Raw genomic sequence first — 20,520 nt, 5'->3', positions numbered from 1 at the left:
ACAGCAGAGCCGCCGATCGTGTCACTTTCATTTTGGCCCGTCAGCACGGGAGGGTTTCGAAACTCCTTTCTGAAGTGACACGCCAATATGCAAAACGTGGGGACGTTAAGCATAAGATGCTGACGGAGGGAGAGGAGTTTCAGCTCGTGATGGCCCGATGTCCAGGTTGTGGTAATGACAGAAACGGGCATTAGTCCGGGTACCGTGCATAAGTGGTGTGTTATGGCTGCGTCGCGGAGGCCAGTCGAGGGGCATCGCTTCCAAGCGCTGATCCTTTCGGAGCTGCCGGGTTGTCCTAGTAGTATTGACTAGGGAGAATGCAAGATGTTTTCATCGTGAGCTGGAATCCGGACAAAGCCAGCTGAAATGACTCCGATTGGATTGACAGGGAAGAGAGGTTGGCATTCTGGCTGAGCCTCCTCAATTAATTGACTGATACGAGGAGCAATATAGACTGGCTTGCACTCAGCCTTGTGCGGCTGAATCCCGCTATTTTGACTGGGATTTTGACCGCTCTTTCCCTGCTTTTGGCTCCTTTTGACTGCGATTCGCGTCATCAGCGAGAGTACCTTGAGGGTACATCCCGTAGTTACTGGCAAGCCACGATCTGTAAATCAGCTGCACAGCGTAAGCACACCGTCACATCCATGCAAGAGATCTGAAGCAACATGTATATTTCTTCGGACAACACCGTATACGACACAGACGAGGTTCAGACTTTGGCACATCGAAGCCAATGTGGTTCATATTGGGGGAGAGAAGCAAAGTGGCATGGTATGGAAGAGGGGGAAAGGGCGGACCGATGAGAAAAGAGAGAAGAACTCGTCCCGCATCGGCCTCATAAGGAGCAATTCTATCTCTAACAGTTCCTGGGGCATGATGATTTCGAATATGTAAAAAAAGCAAAACTTTGTTCATTGCCACTGCTGCTATAGAATGAGGTCCTTTCTTCTTCTCCATTTACTCATTTATGGGTATGTACGCGTTAGTCAAAATACTCCTTGCGATATCCAGTAACCTATTCTCGTTCCTGCCAGATCACTCCGCAAACAACGCCATGAAACAGAAGCAGAAAACGATGAGAAATGTTAAGAAAGAGCGGGATGTAGCAGCGACGCGGAGTGGACTTGGCCTTGGGGGTGAGTGCAGGGACCGCTTGCTGTCCATGCCCCTGCGCCGTTGCACCTGCCACGGTTGATCCGCATGCATCCATGCGTTAAAACATGATCGGGGGTAACGTGTAGCAGGGTTGGCCTAGTGGAAACCGTTTCTTGTTGACCGAGTGCGACCGGAGTAGTATGAGCTGCCATTGGCGAAGTAGGGGTGCATGCAGGCCTGCTTGGCGGAGATACGCCGGGCAGGATCGTATTCGAGGAGGGCATCGAGGAGGTCCAATCCGTCCTCCTCGAGTCCAGCGACCAGAGCACGGCTTTCATCACGCTTCCACTTCGGGAACGTGGCTTTAAAGTCCGGAAAAGAGGTGACTCCGGGCCAGGCGGCCTCGTCGGGGGTACCGAGAAGGCTATTGGGTGTAGAGGTCAGTTTCTGAACTACGTCATCATTCCTTTGTTAAGAGAGTTGGCATACCGGAAAATCTTGAAGATCTCATCGATCTCCGAGTCACCAGGGAACAACGGCTTACGCGTGCACATCTCCGCAAAAATGGCACCGCAGGACCACATATCAACACCAGTCGAGTATTGGCGTCCACCCAGGAGAATTTCAGGGGAACGGTACCACAAAGTAACAACCTGAAAAGATTAGACTTCAAAGTGAAACAATGAAGAAAAGAAGGGAGAGAGTCCCTACCTCATGTGTGTAGGTTCTCAATGGGACACCAAACGCCCTAGCCAAACCAAAATCGGCCAGCTTCAGGTTTCCGTCGCGGTCAATCAACAGGTTCTGAGGCTTCAGATCACGGTGCAAGATACGGTGGCTGTGGCAGTAGCGAATGCCCTCCACCAGCTGAGCCATGAACTTCTTGATCATCGCATCGCCCAGTCCCATGTTCTTGCTCAGCGCAGAACCTTCCGGCAGGGCCTTTCCCCGTCCACCCTCGCTCACAGGAAGAGCCTCCATGTATTTCTTCAGGTCAAGGTCGAGGAACTCGAAGACGAGATAGAGTTTGTGGCCGTCAGCGTGCACGATGTTGAACAGCCGGACGATGTTGGGGTCGTTCATCTCCTTCAGCAGAGAGATCTCCCGGATAGCGGTGCTGGGAACACCTTCATCCTCGGCTTCTAATCGGATCTTCTTCAGGGCGACAATTCGGTTGGGATGAGTGAGCTCACGGGCTTTGTAGACGACACCGTAGGTTCCTGCGTTGGACGACTTTGGATTAGACTTTTGTTTAAAAGGTGTGTGCTTCTTAGAGGTAGGAAAGGAAGACGGTGTCTGATTGGAATCAACTTAGAAGCGTACCCTCTCCGATTTTCTCGATCTTCTGATAGTTCTCCATGTTGACAGTGGTTGACCCTCAGGAAATCTGTTTTCCCCACACAATGGTTTTTTTTTCTAACGATAATCCCAAGCCGATAACAGACGCAGTCAAGCTGTGGTCAAGCCCACCGACACGCGGGGTACAGGAAAACAGGAGTTGCACTGCACGGCGACGGGCTTCCTGTTGCCGGGGGAGGGAAGAAAGAGAAAACAATGGTTGGCGTCAAGCAGCTGCGAGGAGGGAGGAGACTCGAGGTGCACGGCTAGGGGGAAGCGAAGAAAGGAGCCAATTCGGAGGCAGGGAGGTTTTTGGGTTGAATAGCCACTTTGTTTGTCGACCTACTTTACTTACCTGGAAACTTACCTGTCTTGAGTAGCGAGGAATGAAATCAATGATTGAACTGTCGTCTTTTCATTCATCCCTGGTGGTGGGAAGCCAAGGCGGTCAACAACGGCCGTACACAAACAAACCCAACAAACCCGCGCGTGGCTCAAGGCGGTGAGCGCGTTAGCAGCTGACCGGGAGTGGTCCTGGCCTTTTTTGCCTTGGCTCTTTGTTCTTTTTTGCTTCAGAAAAACCCAGATTCCTTGGGAGAACAACAACCTTGTTCTCTACGCGACTTTGGTTCGCTTTCATTTTCGAGCCATTCCTGGATCGACCACTTGATGCATTTCCGGGCGGCGATCTGAACCGTCACAGCAGCCAGCCATGCAATAGCGCGGGCTCGCAGATCGAATAGGGAAAAAGACTAAACTTTCTAGCGCAGTGATCTATCTGCCAGTCAAGAGAGACCAATTCCAGTCACAGCAGGGTTCCGGAACAAATCAATGGCACAAATCAAAGACTTAAACGCCCATGAGCGGCCCCCAGAGGCCGTCAAGCAGCGTTACAAGCAATACCAGAAATCCACACTTACAGACATAAACTCGGATTCTAGCATTCTTGATGTCCAGGCCTTAGATGCAAATCGGCTCCCGGAGGATGTTTCCCTCACGCACTGGATCTCCGGCAAGGATCTCCAGCCTGTATTCGATGAGTTTCTGGGGACAAGCAAGGAAGCGGAGGGGTTGATGAATGCGAAAGATATCCCTGTCTTCTCTCATCGTTCCGTGACTGGTCAGCATTATACACCACCATCTAGCGCTTCCTTTTTTTGGCTTTTCCTCTCATCTCTGCAAGACAGAGAGAGGGCAAGAGCGAGAAAAGAACAAGCCACACTGTAGAACACAAAACGAACAATCTTGTCTCCTAACGAGCACAGTAGGTCTCCAAATAATCCCCTCCCTGCTCCCACCGGCCGTACAAATAGAACTACTATCGCGCCTCTTCCACCGAGACCTGAGCAACCCCCGCCACCAAACCAACCTCCACCTACACTACGAGATGACGTATCCCAGCAAGGGGATGACCGATTCCAGCGTCGTAGATTCCCGTCGCACGCAAGAACCGCCGCCAACGCCGCCGTCCTTCTTCGTCGACGACCCGGCGCGAGTAATCCACCCGAAGGACGCAAACGTGCACAAGCCGCTGACCGTGCAAAGCGTGCTCACGAAAAGGCTTCGCTGGGTGACCCTGGGCGGCCAGTACGACTGGACGGCCAAGGTGTATCCGGCGGAACGGCCGCCGGAGTTCCCGCCGGACATCGCGAAGCTACTGCACACCATGTTCCCGGAGACCGAGGCGCAGGCGGCTATCCTGAACGTGTATTCGCCGGGCGACACGCTCAGCGCGCACCGGGATGTTAGTGAGGAGTGCGATGCCGGCTTGATCAGCATCAGCTTCGGGTGTGACGGGCTGTTTCTGATTAGCCATGACGATGGGGCGGGGTGCGAGATTATCAGACTCCGTTCTGGCGATGCGGTGTATATGGATGGCACATCCCGGTTTGCTTGGCATGCCGTGCCGAAGATCCTGCCGGACTCGTGTCCTGCGTGGCTGGCTGACTGGCCTAGTATGGCGGGGAATGCAGGTGCCGCGCAGTACGAGACGTGGAAGGGGTGGATGTCGGGGAAGAGGATCAATTTGAATGTGCGGCAGATGAGCCTTGGTCAGCCTCGTTCGTGATCCTGTCGGTCAATCAGCACGCGCAACAATACCAGAGCATGACCTTTGTGGGTAATGTTTGGTAGGCGATGACCAAAACTAGGCCGTTCGGCCGGAGTTCCCAGGCTAGATGGAGAAGTGCGCAAGTGACTTGAACCGCCACATGGGCTATTGCTACCTCGCCGTGGGCTCACAGCTGGCTCGTGCTCGTGAGATATAAGGCGTCCGCCGCAGCTCCTCTTCCTCACAGTGTGACAATTCATCGTCAACCTTAGGTCTCCCGCTTCTTCAGAAAGCGCCAATTATGCATAGAAGACTTATAAACTCACAAACAATCACCTGCTACGACCTCAGCCTCTTGATATATCTCCAACATTGTATATGTCATCAGGGCGCCTGGCAGCATGAACCGCTGACCAGGCAAATATACTCGTTCACCTAGCACACAGCATTATCATTCCTGTATATAAAAACCCGAGTCTTATTACCAAAAATTTAACTTATATATAAACAGCGAATTTTTCGAAGTAGCATGTCATCACAGAAAAGAACACAAGAAGCTTAACAGCATAAATCATCTACCACCCCTCCAGCGTCGTCAACTTGACACACACCCCGTCCCGCGGGCTTACAGTGGCGCCCTCGCGGAGCTCCAGCTCTGCATCGGGGTCCTCCAACTCAAACTGGAACCGGCCAACAAAGGCAGCAAGCATACACGCCAGCTCGGACTTGGCGAAGCCCTGCCCAATACAGCTCCGAGGCCCGTGCAGGAACGTCAAGAAGGCGTAGTTGCTAGTGGCACCGCCGGTGTTGGCCATTCCGGGTCCGAGCCAGCGCTCAGGGTTGAATTTATCGGCATCCGGGCCCCAAAGCTCCTTGCTGTGGTTGATGATGGCGGGAAACAGGAAGAGAAGCGTGCCCTTCGGGAGCGATTGGCCGACCAGAGATGTATCGCGGTTCGCCACGCGGATGGTGGCCGGCGCGGAGGGATGGAAGCGGAAGACCTCGTTGCAGACGGCGTGCAAATATGGTAGAGCATCCAAGGTCTCGGTTGAGACGGATTCGGGATTCTCGACTGAGATGGAGGGTAGGTTCGCGCGGATCTCTTCCCGCAGACGGGTCTGCACGTCGGGGTATTTGCAGAGGGCGTAGATGCACCATTGCAGGGCGGTCGAGGTGGTCTCGTGTCCGGCTGCGAGGAAAGTCATCATTTGGTCGACAAGCTCGTCATCGGTGAAACTGTCGCTCTCGAGTGCGACGGAGATAATGTCGACTCCATCCTTAGTCTTGCCAGTCTGTTGGTTGTTCCTTGATTCCTTCGCTTCGCGGACCATCTGCAGTGCGACGGCGCGGATGTAATCGGCGCCTTCTCTGATGAACTTATTTCTCTCCAGGGGCAGCTTGTGCACCCATGTTGGCACGCCCATCACAAGCCCAAGGAGGAAAAGACCCAACTCCAGCTTTGAAGGCGGCGTACCGTTGATTCTACCATATTGTCTTGCCAGTTCATTGGTAGGGTCGCGGAGGGAGTTGAAATCGCGGTTCATTCCGGCAAGACCGATGATGTCGAGAGTGGCTCGACTTGACCAGGTTGCCACACGAATGACATTGTCAGAGGGATCCTCACGACTCCGCAGGTCGTCCTCTATGCATCGTACCATCTCTATACTCTTCGACCAGAAAGTCGGATACAGGTTCTTGATATGACGGTAGGAGAAGGCTGGCATAAGATTCTTTCGTTGATGCTAAACCATAGAGTCAGCCTTCAGGGGTCTAATGATTTCTGCTTGTGCCAAATACCTTGTGCTCGGCACCTTCGACCAAAAGCACCCCCTTCTGCCCGGTCAGGCGTCCCAGTGATTCTCTAACCAGAGGGGGTTTCTCAAAGTCGTACACTTTCGTGACCAGGATTTCACTCAACGCCTTGGGGTTGGTCACGATCAACCGCTCCAAATTGCCGGTCATGTAGTAGCGGATTAGTCCGTCATTCGGTATCTCTTCGAGCCATTGAGCCAGTCGCTTCCAGTCATGCTTCAAAATCAAGCTGCTACTATTGCCCCGAAACCATGACCGGCCCTGAAAGAGGGAGACGTGAGAATATGTTCAAACTGGTTGAAAATACGCCATGGCAGGCCCGGAAAACTCACAGACGGGCTAGGAATATTCTTGAGAGGCGTCAGAAACTCTGGGTAAAGGAAGACTCGGTAGAAGACTCTACAGATGGTGGCTAAGGCCGAAAGGTAGAAGAATGTCGACCACGTGGCTCTGAAGTAGGCGTATGCTGCGAAGGCTATATAGATCGGGGTCCATGGTATGCCAGCCATTCTGTATCGGATGCTAAAGTGGATGATTCTGTTCAGAAGCGGGTAAGGTATGCTAGTACAGAAAACAAAGCCTTAATTTATAGGGAAGATGCGACGTTGTCAAGGCCAACTGATAGCGCTGAGTTGTTTGACGAGTGTCAGATATGAGTATCATCATGATCAGCACGGCTATGTATATACTGGCGCATGGACGGAGGGACAACCCGTCGCACGAGATCATTTCGGAGATGATTGGGTGGACTCAAGCCGAGAAGTGCACAGTTATGAAAGGGGGCCTGATCTCTGCTTTGCTTTCGCAGTTTCAAGGGGCAGTGGATCATAAGGATTTCCCACAGCCACCAGACAAATCCATTTCTGTCGCTTTCGGTTCGTCGGGAGCAGTTCTGGCCGGGCGGTGACCTCATCGGGTTTCGGCGATAACTCTGACGCTCTGCATTGCCATTGGTGGAAGCTCCACGTGGGGGTGGGCCCCGCACAGCTTACCGAATCGGGAAGGATTCAACATTGGGAGCCTGAGGCACAAATTCAATCAGCTGCCCACTCATCCTCATCTTGCGGTCTTGAACTTCTCTTCCCAAACCCCTCTCGGATTCTCTGTTGAACATGGATGCACTCAATTGTATCAATCACAATTGAGTCAATTGCATGCTCCGGTCTCACCCGAACGCCCAGTCATGCCTTCGCCTCTGAGCTGCTGTTACACATCGGGTCGGTACGTGGTTGACACCAGTTACTTTCAGCCGCCAGATGCCTCATCACGTTGCGTCGACGATGAACAAGAGACTATGCCCACTTGTGCCAGATGAGCGCAGTTTTGATTTTCAATACTTCAGCTTTGTGAGCCGGACCAAAAGACTTATAGAACACGAACGTCACCTCTCGATCCAGTTAGCGGGTCGGAATCATGTTCCTCGCTCATCGGTCAAATCATCATTACCCAACTTATCAACACGCAAAACAGTCCCAAAAGCTATAGAATCAGGGCGGCTAAATGCTTGAGCCGCGAAGCAATAAGTAACACAACAAGATTGAGGCGGTGAATTTTCAATCAGGCCACATTACCAACCAGCCGAGGTTGGTGTAATGTCCCGCTATCGTCATCGATCTACCCCTCCCGCTACTATCTTGATTTATAAGGGTCGAGCGACCCTCCCCACCACGTTCAACATTCAAACCTGACACCTGTCAAGCAAGCGACTCTCCACAATGCCTCAACCCAACAGAGCCGTCATTTTCAGCAAAGTCCCCGATGGCGCGCCCATCCCAGGGACCGATCTCACCGTCGAGCAACGCGAGATAGACCTCGACCAGCAGCTGCCACCGGACAGCGTTCTCACCAAGAACCTCTACGCCAGTCTGGATCCCTACATGCGCGGTCGCATGCGCGATCCCAGCATCAAGAGCTACAGCCCTCCTTATACGGTTGGGGAGCCGATCACCGCCTACAGCATTGGGCAAGTGATCCGGTCGGAGAATCCAGAGTACAAGAAGGGGGATATCATCTATACCATTCTCAAGATTGAGGAGTACAGCGTTGTCACCAAGGAGCAATTGGCCTGGCGCCAGACGGCGAAGATTGATGTGGTCCCCGGACTGTCGTTGTCCCATTACGTCGGCATCCTTGGAATGACGGGGTTGACCGCGTATTCCAGTTTGTACGAGATCGGACAGCCCAAGAATGGCGAGACAATCTTCATTTCCTCGGCTGCTGGTGCGTGGGACAGGTGGTCGGCCAGCTGGCCAAGCACGAGGGACTGCATGTAATTGGCAGTGTTGGCGACGATGACAAACTGCGCTTCATCACCGAGGAGTTGGGCTTCGACGCCGGGTTCAACTACAAGAAAGAAAAGCCTAGCGACGCACTGGCTCGGCTGGCGCCCAACGGGATTGATATCTACTATGAGAATGTTGGTGGAGAGCATCTGGAAGCGGCTCTTGATGCTCTGAACCCTTTCGGCAGGATCAGTATGGCTGTCCTTTCCTGTCAAAAGTCCGCTCGCTAACATATTCTGCAGTCGCCTGCGGCATGGTGTCACAATACAACCTGAAGCCCGAGGAAAAGTTTGGAGTGAAGAATATAATGAACGTGGTCGGCAAGCGAATCAGGATGCAGGGGTTCATTGTCGGGGACGAAAACATGGGCCCAAAGTATGCTAAGGAGAGGAATGAGCGGGTGTCTGCGGTAAGCAATCTGAGATCAATGAGAACAGAAGCTGTTACTAAATGTGTCACAGTGGCTACTTGACGGCAGTATCAAGACGAAGGAGCACATCGCTACTGGCATTGAGAACGGGCCCGAAGCTTTGGTGTCGATGCTTCGCGGTGGTAACCACGGAAAGGCCATTCTGAAGATCGCTGACCCAGAATAGATGGAGGTTCAAGAGGATGTCAAAGTATCTACATACACCCTTTACATAGCTTGGGATATCTTAAGCTAGTATGAAAACCACATGAGCTCAATAGAGCACAGTGCCGTGACTGCCATACTTCCAGCCACCAACCGTCAATCCTCCACACATTCAACTGAGAAGAAATCTGACTCATACCTCACGTATATCACAGCCCACAAACGAACATAATGCCCCACAGTTTCCCAAGACATTATCTTCATGTCCCCGCTCACCACCCACCCACCTAAGCAAAACACCTACAACCACAGAGAGCCTAGACAACCCAAACCACCAGACACTACATAAACCAAGCAACACATCACCCACTACTCCAAGATGATTCAATCAGAACCATAGCCCACAGCAACTAGATAGTAAATATATTCCCCTCAGCTCCCCCTCCACCTGGCCCCAGCACGTGCACAACGAACCCAGTGGGTCTCCCAAGCCAAGCACTAAAGCCGCGACCCGCTGGCTCGGCCAAAGCTTATCCGCCCGCCCGTCTACGGGGCGCGGCAGGTTACACAGCCCAGCCAGCCTCTGAAAGAACCTGGCAGAATAAACGGGTAGGTAAGTAGGCAGGTCTCGGCAAGGTCCAGCAACACCGTAAAAAATTCGGGTAGATGAGGGTATGCACGAGATGCGAAGGAAGTAGAGTGGTGGTTATGATAATATACAGATAGCTGCAAGTATTGTTTATGCAGATTTTGATGTTGCTTAATCGGCATTCGCTCACGATGCACTTCATGTTGGTGAATTGGGTGCGTGACGGTGTTCATAGCGGACAGTGTGGAGCATGAGAATTCAAGGTCTAGAATTGAAATTGATGGCTAGGGCCGGGTGAAGTAGACTTAATTACGTCTTACTGATTGTCGGCCTTGTTCATTGAAGTAGATAGTTTGGTGTTAATGCTCAGCATACTCTCCTTTCAAGTCCCGCTTCTATTCTGTACGGTACAGATATAAGAGAGTTATGTTTTTCCCGACATTGCCAGTCATTATGATCCTCCTAAGGCGCCATGGGAGCCGTTTAGCTCTCGGGTATGCTTTCACGCCCTTACTCCTTATAGACGTCTCGTGTCTGGACTCTCCTTCTAGAGTCCTGGGCCACGCAACAATATGGCCAAAAGTGATGGCTCACATATTCTCAAGTTACACGCCTGCCTTCACACTTGCCACGCCAAGTCCTTGCCTCCCACTGGCTGCACCTGTTGATTTTCGACGAGGTATTCCAAAGGATTACGCAGGAATTCGACCGCCGCTGTAGGGTCATATGTCAGCGGAATAGGGCCCAGATTTTCATCTTATGTGTTTTCAAGCATCAACAGCAAAGAAAGGAGCTTACCCTGCGCGACCTGCTCAGGCGCCGTCGTAGCCATATGGATGCCCTCGTAGTCCAAATCTTTGATATGCGAAGTAGGGAAGAACTGGCTGATGGCGTCCTCCCCCTCACTCCCGGGAATATAGTAGCTATTGCGCGAGCGCAGGAACAAAGCCGGACCGTGGAACTTGTTCAACTCGTGCGGCTTGAACGGAAACTCCGCCATGGCATCACGGGCCTGCCACAGGATATTCTGCGGGATGCGGGGCCGCACAAACGGGTGATCCGGCTTCAGTTCCAGGTTGCGCTTGAGGAAGGTCCTCAATTCTTTCTCCTGTGTTCGAAACATAGATCAGAAAAGCAGGCCTTGGAGTATATATCTTTCATGCGAGCAGGCAGAAGCCTGGAAGAAAGAGAAGTAACTCACCGAGTCCCAATAAAACATGACTCTGGCCGCCCAGGAGATTTTCTCGAGGCGCATTTTGAGCACTTGCTTGTAGGCGTCAAGCCATCGCGTGTAGCAGGTTGGGAGTTCTTTCCAGGCGGGGCTGCTGTCGATGGCGACAATATTGCTGACAATGTCTTGATTGTAAAGTGCTAGCGTCATGGCTGTCTTGGCGCCCCTGGTAGAACTGGTCGTTAGTGATCGCAGCAGGTGCTGAGAGCCCTCTCCGAGGGATTGAGGAGTGGAGATTGCATCTGCTAAGCGTACATCTGCGTGCCGACTAGAGTTACATTCTCAAGTTCATGATCTCGGGTGAAGCCTTGGACATCTAACGCCAGTTGGAGGTAATCGTGTCTCCATTTGGTGCCGGATGCGCCATGGTTGCGAAGATCCTGATTCCGGTCGTCAACTGCCTGCCACGGAGCGGGAGAGTAGCACGCTTACCAGCAAATACACATCTCTCTTCAGTTCCCGGGCTAGAATCCTTGAGTGAGGTTAAAGAGGATCTCGTGACATGGTACTGATGCCGAAGCCGTCACGGTCTTGTTGACCAGGAGAGAGTAAAGCATACTCGCTTATAGGCCGCATTTCCTCTCTACAACCGAGGAATCCATGAAGAACAATGATTGGGTTTTCGGAGCGGCTTTGACTGTCAGGACTCGCACTGTAAGACTCCCAAGCTATCGTAGGGTTGATCTTGTCTTTTTCCACAAAAACAGATCTGCGTGGTGGCATGAATCTCGGGCCTTGTTTGGCCATCGCCGCCACTCTTGGCGGTGGACAAAGGCGTGAAAACATTTTTGATAGCAGCTTGGACGGCGAGCAGACGATGGAACTTGATAGAGTGTATCAGTAGATATCCAGAAAGAGCCCCTCAGAGGCACCAATAACGAGAGAGATCAAAAGCCGAGATTTGAGAGTCTTGTGAACAAGCTTGATTAATTCCTGAATGAATGCTTGCCGTGCTTGCAGTGTTCATTGCCGTCTCAATCTAATGGATTTGGCCTTCCCTTTCCCGCCCTGGATGGTCCTGGACTAGTTCATATTCGGACTAGCGCATTTATTGTAAGTACAATTGTATACTTCCCTCGCCTCACATGGAAGAACATCAAACCTCCTGCCTGTCTCGAAGTTCAAATGTGTCTTAAGTCCTCTTTACTACCACCGTGTGCAAAGCTCGATTTAGCAGTGCGATTACAGAGCTTGCTGCCACTATGAGAAGATGAAGTTGACGACACCTTACAGGTTGATGGAGTATATAGTTGATGGACTGCATAGTTGTATGCTACGCGGTGGAGGCAAGGTAGATGGCCAATTGCGCAAATGGATGACTTCTGGGGCTTGTGCCTGGGGTAGTACGAATTGACGGTCATTCAACTCTTGGACACCGTTTAGGAAAGAGATACACAAGCATGATCAACTTTCCTGCATTGCTTTAAACGGGTTCCGATGACTACGACGTTCTTCCGTGCAATTGATACAAGGTCACCTTTCGTAGCGATTGTTCCCGAACGGCGCCCGCTATTCTTATGTCGGTCTTTCCGGCATTGCGCTAGGATGCCGAGATAGCATGTCGGACATCGGTTGTTGCAGCAGCAGCAGCAGCAGCAGCAGTAGCAATAGAGCCACATGAAGTCTAAACGGATAATCGGCATGCAACGTCATAGAGAAGATCAAGGCTCGAGGTGCGGTGCTCGAGCCTTTGTCTGCTCCGCGAGTCTCCCGCAGTCTTTGATCTCACCTCTCCGGATGTGTGGTGGCTGACAGATACCTGACTGTCAAGCCGACGGCAAGCACGACAGCAGCCAGCTGCAGTCCAAGCTCCAATGCGCAATATATCCGATCAGACTTGCCGTGTCGAACCAATACTTTCAGCCGGTTAGTTTACTGGAAATGGCTGGTTTATGGGCGGTGCCTACTGCACGCGGCGGGCTGGAAGTTGCTAGGAGGAAGTCATAGTTCCGCAAGGGTTGCGCAGTGTGCAACGGCCTGGATTTCGGCTTTTCTTAGATCTTGTCTTACCGAAGCATCCCAGATCTGTTGCAGATTCGGGCAGGAGCTAATTGCAATCCTCAAAAATGGCGGTGGCTCAACATGCGCGAATGGGTGGAGATTCACGGGCTAGAGTCAATGGATTCCTGGAGACATGGGGGTAAGTAGGACGTATGGATGGGTGCAAGGTTCGGGGTTTTATCGTATGTTTGAGGGGATGGTCTCCATGAGTTGTCAGGAGAATAGATTGGGAAAGCGTCTCTGGGCAAGCGTATCTGACCATGGGATTGAATCTCACGGAAGCGATAGAAAGAGGAAGAGAGAAAGACTCAGGAAGAGTTGCTGGTCGGCAATCGAAGGGAGAAATCAATGCCGGGGCGTTCGGCAGATACGAAAAAGTGGAAGAGCCGGACAAGCTGAGTCAGCTAAGCACGCGAGTATGATTGGCTCTGATAGTCGAGCTCGCCTGTTCGACTGGGGACCAAACCAACCACTAACGAGTCACTAACTGGTCACTAACTTACCTTACAGTAGTGTTCCCCGGAAAACGGTCATTTCCTGAGTTAGGCTCACTTCTTGCTGCAACTTCCACAGTAGATAATTAGATAGTCTATCTCGTTTGCTCTCCTCTTTAACCAGGATGAGGATGCCACTTGATACCTGATCATGCAGATTGATCACGCTTCCACATACGCCTCTTCCCCTCATCTCTCCCCTCTCGATGTATGGCCTCCTCACTGAAGTGGCTTGGAAAACATGAAGCCGGATGATTACACCCACCCCCCTTTTTCCCGTGAGGCTGTCTCTCTCCCTCCCTATCTCCGCCCCCTCCGGTCAGAAATGGGGAATACCAAATGTTGGTTCCCCATCTCCATTCGAAGGTGAATGGCAGGTTTTGTCAGGTGGAGAATGTTCGCCCTGGGGGATGTCGCGTCCTGCCGCCAATCCCGACCTCCCCCAGCCAGACAGAGATCTCACAAAATAATCATCGTGTTTGACCCAGCTTCGTATATTTCCGCTCTCGGCCGTGTTTCCCCAGCCTATCGAGGTCGGAGCAGGTTCGGACCTCCTGGCCGTTCGGGGGAGGAGCTGTTTGCCATGAACGTATTCTTATATCAACCGCAACAATTCCCCCATTCTGACTCTACCCTGTGGCAAACCAATTCCTTGCCCCAGATTTTGTACTGTACCAATTTTGGCTCCTATATCGGCGCGTCCGGCCAGCGCAAATTTTCCTCTAATTGAAATCCTCTTTACTTTCGCTTGTTTTTTCTCCCCTTGACTTCCTTCTCTTTTCTTCCCCTGTATCAGTATCATAGACCATCATGGCTCTGCCTCAGGCCAGGACACCCCTTGAGGTGATCATTGTTGGGTAGGGATTTCCTCATCCAGCGTCATATTGGAATTGCCACTGACATATTATTATAGAGCGGGTACGCCAATTTTAGTTCTTCATGTCGAAAGAACGCATTATCGCTGACAGATGTAGGCATTGGGGGCATGGCTGCAGCCCTAACTCTGGGTCTACGGGGTCACCATGTCACTATCCTCGAATCGGCGCCTAAGGTACGCAAGCCTCTATTCGCACCCATTCGAATTGTCGGCGATATTGATCCATTGCAAAACAGCTTATGGAGGTTGGAGCGGGCATCCAAGTCTCCCCTAACATGCTCCGATTATTCGACCGTGAGCACTGGCCTCTGACGCTCCTATTGCTTGAAACTAACTCATTCTGCTAGGCTGGGGCATCTCTCCGTCCATCCATGCCAAGGACGTCGCTCTTGAGCACATCCACGTCCGGCGGTGGCAAGACGGCTCTTTGCTGGGCACGATGCCCGTCAACAAGACTTACGGTCAACAGGTGGTTATCCACCGCGCTGATCTCCACAACGCACTCATTGACCAAGCGCTGGCGCTGTCAAATGTGGAACTGCGCGTCAACTCTACTGTCACCGACGTCCAATTCGACCAGGCAGCCGTGACGCTCGCCGACGGGACCATCGTCAAGGGCGATTTGGTGATTGCTGCGGACGGCATCAAATCTGGCATTCGAGGTCAGCTCCTCAACGACTACTCCTGCAAGGCCATTCCGACAGGTGATGCAGCCTACCGGATCATGCTTCCGCGCAGCGCGCTGGAAAATGACCCTGAGCTGAAGGCCCTCATCGATGAGCCGCAAGCCACGCGCTGGCTGGGTCCCAACCGGCACATCATCGCGTACCCCGTACGCAACCATGAGCTCTACAACGTCGTACTGCTTCACCCAGACAGCCACGGCATCGAAGAGTCATGGACGACCAAGGGCTCCAAGCAGGCGATGATCGACAACTACCGAGGCTGGGACAGTCGCGTGACGAAGCTCATCGACCTAGTCCCAGACGACGAGGTCCTTGAATGGAAACTCTGCTTGCATGCTCCGCTCAAGACCTGGATCCGGGGCCGTGTGGCTCTAATCGGCGACGCCTGCCATCCTATGCTGTAAACCACCCTACCTCAACCGCAACCCTCATCCCCCCGATCACACTAATCAATATCCATACTTATAGACCCTACATCGCCCAAGGCGCCGCCCAAGCCGTCGAAGACGCCGCCGCACTAGGCGTGCTCCTCTCCACGATCCCCTCTCGCGCCGCCATTCCCACCGCTCTCGCAGCCTACGAGCAATCCCGTAAATCCCGCGCCGAGACCGTCCAACAGTCCGGCTCGGACAACCGCACGACGCTTCACTTTCCCGATGGACCCGAGCAGATCGCGCGCGACGAACAATTCCGCGCCTCGTTGACGGGCGGTGCCACCCCCGATCGTTGGACCGATCGTGAGACTCAGAGACGTCTCTGGGGTTGGGACGCCGAGCAAGCGGCGCTGGATGTGTGGAACGGTAGGCCGTTTCCTTTTTCCTCTTACTCTTCTTTACCCCTTCCCCGGCCCCCCCCCTTGATTCATCCCCACCACTGCAAGGACAAAGCAACTAACACAACAAACTCGGAACCAGAATTACACAGCAACGCCGTCTCAGAAGTCCGCCACCGCCTGTAATCTACCAGCCTTGAATCAAGGCTCTCACCTCTATCCCTCGCGATGCAAGGTGAATGAAGCCATCCTTCAACCCATTGACGATGACCATTCAACTCACGTCTTCAACGACCGTAATGATTCAACCTCGTTTCTGTTCATGTCCTCAACGGCCTTAATGATTCAACCTCAACCTCAACCACATCCTCATCCTCAACTCTCTTGTCGTTTTATTCCGCTTCCTCGTCCGGATTCTCGGGCTTAATAATGATGTCAGATTTCAGCTTAGCGGCTCAACTCAACTTGATTTGCTTTTTTACTCGACTTCATCGGTGGAAGGGCGTGCCTACGTTCGAATTGGGAATTCGATGGCTTTGCTGCTGCGCGGTGGTGAATGGACCTAGATCTGTTTATAGACTTGCATTATACATATCCCGAATAGTGGATTCGTGCCTTTATGCATTTGTAGGGTGGACCCGATACACAGTGATTAAATGCACATGCTCCATCCCACTTTTCCAGTACACCTCCTTCAGAATATGTGCGATAATACTATCCATCTAGACAAAGCACATCACCATGCATCTGCACATCAAATACGATAATAAACATGCTCAATATACGGAACCCCCAAAAAGAAATCACCAAATCCGCTTCGCCACCATCTCATACCGCCGCACGTGATCCAAGTGCACCTCTTCTTTCCCCCCGGCCTTCCCGTCCTTCTCCTCCTTCGCTTTCAGTCTCCGGAGACCCTCCGGGTCATCGGCATAGATCCAGCGCCGGTGGTCGTCGTTCACCTCCACGACGCCCCACCCGCCGACGCGGCGGCTGCCCTCGACTGCGAATTCGCGAGGGCGGGGTTGCGGCGCGGCTGCGGGGGCGGGGGCGGGGGCGGGGGCGGGGTCGTTTGTTGTGGTTGCGGAGACGGGCGCTGGGCCTGTTGGTGCTCCGGTGGATGTGGATGTGGGTGCGGGCTGGGATTGCTCGGCTTCGCGCAGTTTCATGGCCTTGTACCGGGAGCGGGCGAGCGCGAGGAGGAGCATGCCGAGGAGGAGCTTGAGGATCAGGAGGACGACGTAGCCGGTTAGGATGAGGACGATCGTGAAGATGTAGACCGAGGACGCTGGGGTTGGCATTGTGTTGGCGAGCATTTGTCGGAACCAGGCGCCGGCGTAAGCGGTTGAGGTCGGGATGAAGTTTTGGAAGGTGAGCGGCGGGGGGGAGGGCATTGGGGCGGGCACGTATTGGCTGTGGATGGCCGAGAGGGAGGTGGATTCCACTGCCGTGGAGGAGGAGGGCTGCTGGGGCAGTAGAGCTGCGATGAACATCTTATAGGTCTGGACGCTGACGCGGAAGAAGAGGCAGGAGAGCGGGATAACGGGCAGGCCGAGTCGTCGGGTCAGGTTCTGGTCCGCGAACGCGTTTGTGTAGTAGTCTTTGGCTAAGATGTCCAGGAAGCGCCCGTAGATGGCCGGCCGGGTGTTGTTGAATTTGTTGATGTACGCGTGTTTGAGCCAGTCGACGAGCATCTCCGAGCCTAAGACGACGAGGAAGGGACCTAGGACTTGCGCCAGGGTCGGGAGGTACGAGTTGGCTTGGCTGAAGGAGGCGACAATGGAGGATGGGACGATCGTGAAGGCCTGAGGGAGGATGGAGGAGGAGGTTCGAGGCGGAGTAGACAGTGGAGTGCTGTTGGTGCTGGTTGAGGTGAAGCTGGATCCCAGCCCGCTGAAGATGTTGAATGCTCCAGTCTCAACAATGTTGCGCGATGCAATGATTGTCAGCATGAGCCAGAGTTGAAATCGTTCCACCACGTCGGCGCACGTAAGTTGGAAGAGGTTCTCCTTCTCAAACTTCTTGAAGACCGTGGACTTGATCTCGACAAATTGGTTCGAGAGTAACAGCGTAATTAGTGCGTTCGAGTAGGAGTTCACAGCGACGTTCAGCGTCATAACCTGGTAGAACAGCGCTGTGGCATGAATGACCGTATAGGCCAGCGCCAGGAGGAAGAGTCCAAATGGCCGGAAGACCTTACTGCGGCCGTCGGGTCGTCGCTCAAGCGCTTCACGCGAGAAGAGACACTCAAGCACGTCCTGGCCGATGGCACCAAAAAGTCGATCGCTGACCTCAAGCACGTTGTAGATCACGTACAACTTTATGGCTGCCTGGCCTCGAATCCAATGGTACATTCGGCTCGCATCAAAGCGCATCAAGACGCAGCAGGTGGCAATCATGAGCAATCCCTTGAGGATGTCGGCCTTGTCATCAGGCATCAGAGCTGATGGGATGCTCTTCTGTCGGCGATGCTGAAGTCGGTGTCCATGCGACCGGTGTCTCTTGCGAGGCTCCGCTGCCTTACCACGCGGATCTCGTTCAGCGGAGCCTGTCTCGCCCTTGTTCGAGCGTCCCACATCGGAGCCACGCGGTGGCTCGTCAATTGATACTGTCCTGTTGCGTCTCCGCCACATACGGCCCACACCTTTGATCACAAACTCTGACACATACCGGAATTCCTGACCCAAATTTAGAATCCATGACTCGATAAGTATATACAAAGCCTTCAGAAACCGTAGCGGGAGAATGGTGAATGAATGCAGCCACGCATCAAGACATGCCAGGATGCCAAACCAGAGCACCTGCTCTACCGCTGGCGGCAGCATTAGAAAGTTCATAAGTCGTTCAAGCTTGACTCGAGAGGATTCGTAAGGAAAGTCGTTCATCGGTGAGCGGTGAATATACAGCGGTGATGGCCGACCTGATGCCAGCTCTAACTGGAGGTAAGTGGGAACGGACAAAGGAGGTAGAGGTATATTCGGCGGCATTGGCGAGGGCAATGCCTGTTCTTTCATCTGTGGAGATGGTTCAAGATGTTTCGAGTCCGATTCCCGCGTGATCGAAAGGCGTTCTTGTTTGGTTCGGGATGCCCATGTCTGGGCCAGCCGATCGTTCGTCGCCGGCAAGGTCTGTCGCCGCGAGCTAGGTGTTGACACGGCCCGTGAGGTCTGGGGACGACTACGCGAGGAGGATGACGCAGGTGTTCTACCAGTCGATACAGCCGAGGTATCGATAGAAAGGTCCTTGGGCAGGCGGAGCTTAGGTAGATTGTCGGAGGTCAATTTTATTTCTTCCACAGACGGTAGCGTGGGCTCTTGCGATTCGAGGTGCGAAGCCATTCCATGCGCGCCGTCCGACACTGCACGTCGTCCGCGTTCTAATTGCTCCGGTGGCGCTGCGCGATACGGGATGGACTGCGGTGAAGATGTAAGTTCCTGCATCTTGGCAGGGGATAGTTTCAGCACGCGCTCTGGGTCCTTGTCGTGGTTCCTAGTAGGCGATGTGTCTCGCGACCACTCGGTGAGCGCAGATGCCACTTCAGAGCCCTCGAAAACATCCACCAGGGATGTTCTCGAAGTCGTACGACGGCCTGGGGTCTGAGGAGCCTCCTCCGAGTGCTCAAATACCATTCCAAGCACTTGATCCGATGCGATCGAGGACTGACCGCTTTTCCGGTCGGCGTAGGGGGTGTGTTGGCTGGGTAACCCGTTGTCATCGTGTCCAGAGTCGTCACCGACTCCATCTGGCCGCAATTCGACCCTAGAATCAATCTGGTTGGCGCGAGTCACTGTAGCGTCCGGCGCCGTCGTTTGTCCGCATTGCACGTCGGAGCCCATCACGGGCCGGCCATCAGTGTCCTTCCGGAGGTTCGCGCCGCTTGAGACTGTGAATTGCTGATTTCTCGGAGATTTTGGGTTCTGACTTCTAACAGCCACTGCACCGTCTGCTTCAGGGCTCGGAGGTGTTGCTGGCATCCAGTCCGGTTGTGATGAGCCTGTCGCGCCGCTAGCTGAGTCCCGTCTTCGTTCGTTATGACTGTCACGCATTCCGTCCATATTCGCTATCGTCCCTGGCGAGTCATAGCGTGTAGATACTGCGCTGGCCGGTAGAGCTGCGTCGTCTTCGGTGCGGAGCATTGAGGAAACCCAAGGGGTGCGATCGAGGAAGGCAAGGACACGATGTCAGCGGCAGCGCTCCGTACGCAATGCAATCCGTCAACCGTTCTCTAAGGAGGAATCAACTTCATTGCGGGGCGGATAAAGCCGAAGGTCAACTGCCGTTTCAGCCTGCAAAGCAGGCTATCGTTGCGACTGTTGTACGGGGCAATCAAGCGAGTCAACTCGTTCGCTGAATGAAAGACTGGACTGGGCGAGGCCGAGCGAAAGCCCGGGGATAATCGTCAAGCGGTCAACAAAGCGGTCAAGGTCAAGCAGACGGCTGTCATTGAGGGCAGTGACTAAGCAGGGTCTTTTTCTCCACAATTTGGATGTTTTGGATGTCTTCATTTTCAATGTTGCTGGTGGTCAATCCGTCTCAATGTCAGTTAATACCTTGTCAGTCGCTAGAGATTCTCCCTTTCCAGTCATGCTAGTTTCAATTGGATGAGTTCGAGAATGTTTGTTTTGTCAAAAGGGGCATCAACTGCGGATGCTCGCTTCACATACTAGATAACCAGTACTACAGCACATCAACTCGATTCATCTCAACATGCCTCGA

At 53.1% G+C, this 20,520-nt stretch overlaps 7 protein-coding genes across 7 annotated transcripts; 3 read left to right on the top strand and 4 right to left on the bottom strand.

Annotated features, from left to right (window-relative positions):
* Positions 1-955: 955 nt before the first annotated feature.
* nimX (cyclin-dependent serine/threonine-protein kinase CDC28) lies at positions 956-2,853 on the bottom strand. The gene is made up of 4 exons (XM_025694580.1): positions 2,422-2,853; positions 1,810-2,318; positions 1,588-1,751; positions 956-1,522 (listed from the first exon to the last, which is right to left on the bottom strand). Exons 1-4 carry the CDS (start codon positions 2,456-2,458, stop codon positions 1,255-1,257), a joined length of 978 nt encoding a protein of 325 aa, XP_025555474.1. The 5' UTR covers positions 2,459-2,853; the 3' UTR covers positions 956-1,254.
* Positions 2,854-3,267: 414 nt separating this feature from the next.
* On the top strand, positions 3,268-4,839 carry alkB (oxidoreductase, 2OG-Fe(II) oxygenase family; the record flags this gene model as incomplete). Its single annotated transcript, XM_025698046.1, has 2 exons — positions 3,268-3,556; positions 3,705-4,839. The coding sequence occupies 2 exons, from the start codon at positions 3,268-3,270 to the stop codon at positions 4,502-4,504; spliced, it is 1,089 nt and encodes a 362-aa protein (XP_025555473.1). The 3' UTR covers positions 4,505-4,839.
* Positions 4,840-4,997: 158 nt separating this feature from the next.
* Positions 4,998-7,098, bottom strand: BO97DRAFT_402742 (cytochrome P450). The gene is made up of 3 exons (XM_025694579.1): positions 6,631-7,098; positions 6,284-6,559; positions 4,998-6,228 (listed from the first exon to the last, which is right to left on the bottom strand). The coding sequence occupies exons 1-3, from the start codon at positions 6,805-6,807 to the stop codon at positions 5,062-5,064; spliced, it is 1,620 nt and encodes a 539-aa protein (XP_025555472.1). The 5' UTR covers positions 6,808-7,098; the 3' UTR covers positions 4,998-5,061.
* A 915-nt stretch (positions 7,099-8,013) lies between these two features.
* On the top strand, positions 8,014-9,301 carry BO97DRAFT_467686 (MDR family NADP-dependent oxidoreductase; the record flags this gene model as incomplete). The annotated part of the gene is made up of 4 exons (XM_025699672.1): positions 8,014-8,522; positions 8,579-8,772; positions 8,823-8,989; positions 9,042-9,301. 4 exons carry the CDS (start codon positions 8,014-8,016, stop codon positions 9,174-9,176), a joined length of 1,005 nt encoding a protein of 334 aa, XP_025555471.1. The 3' UTR covers positions 9,177-9,301.
* Positions 9,302-10,362: 1,061 nt separating this feature from the next.
* BO97DRAFT_420624 (alpha/beta fold hydrolase) lies at positions 10,363-11,721 on the bottom strand (the record flags this gene model as incomplete). Its single annotated transcript, XM_025696670.1, has 6 exons — positions 10,363-10,457; positions 10,542-10,851; positions 10,945-11,140; positions 11,230-11,354; positions 11,407-11,446; positions 11,534-11,721. The coding sequence occupies 6 exons, from the start codon at positions 11,719-11,721 to the stop codon at positions 10,363-10,365; spliced, it is 954 nt and encodes a 317-aa protein (XP_025555470.1).
* Positions 11,722-14,279: 2,558 nt separating this feature from the next.
* BO97DRAFT_410716 (putative salicylate hydroxylase) lies at positions 14,280-15,990 on the top strand (the record flags this gene model as incomplete). Its single annotated transcript, XM_025696146.1, has 7 exons — positions 14,280-14,326; positions 14,383-14,387; positions 14,444-14,520; positions 14,583-14,640; positions 14,694-15,432; positions 15,501-15,832; positions 15,947-15,990. The coding sequence occupies 7 exons, from the start codon at positions 14,280-14,282 to the stop codon at positions 15,988-15,990; spliced, it is 1,302 nt and encodes a 433-aa protein (XP_025555469.1).
* Positions 15,991-16,492: 502 nt separating this feature from the next.
* BO97DRAFT_467684 (TAPT1 family protein) lies at positions 16,493-20,123 on the bottom strand. The gene is made up of 2 exons (XM_025699671.1): positions 19,727-20,123; positions 16,493-19,546 (listed from the first exon to the last, which is right to left on the bottom strand). Exons 1-2 carry the CDS (start codon positions 19,938-19,940, stop codon positions 16,608-16,610), a joined length of 3,153 nt encoding a protein of 1,050 aa, XP_025555468.1. The 5' UTR covers positions 19,941-20,123; the 3' UTR covers positions 16,493-16,607.
* Between the last annotated feature and the right edge of the window lie 397 nt (positions 20,124-20,520).

This window comes from Aspergillus homomorphus (genome assembly GCF_003184865.1).
Source record: "Aspergillus homomorphus CBS 101889 unplaced genomic scaffold BO97scaffold_3, whole genome shotgun sequence".
Classification (NCBI taxonomy): domain Eukaryota; kingdom Fungi; phylum Ascomycota; class Eurotiomycetes; order Eurotiales; family Aspergillaceae; genus Aspergillus; species Aspergillus homomorphus.
The sequence above is the reverse complement of the archived record's forward strand: the minus strand, read 5'-3'. Positions and strand labels throughout refer to the sequence as shown.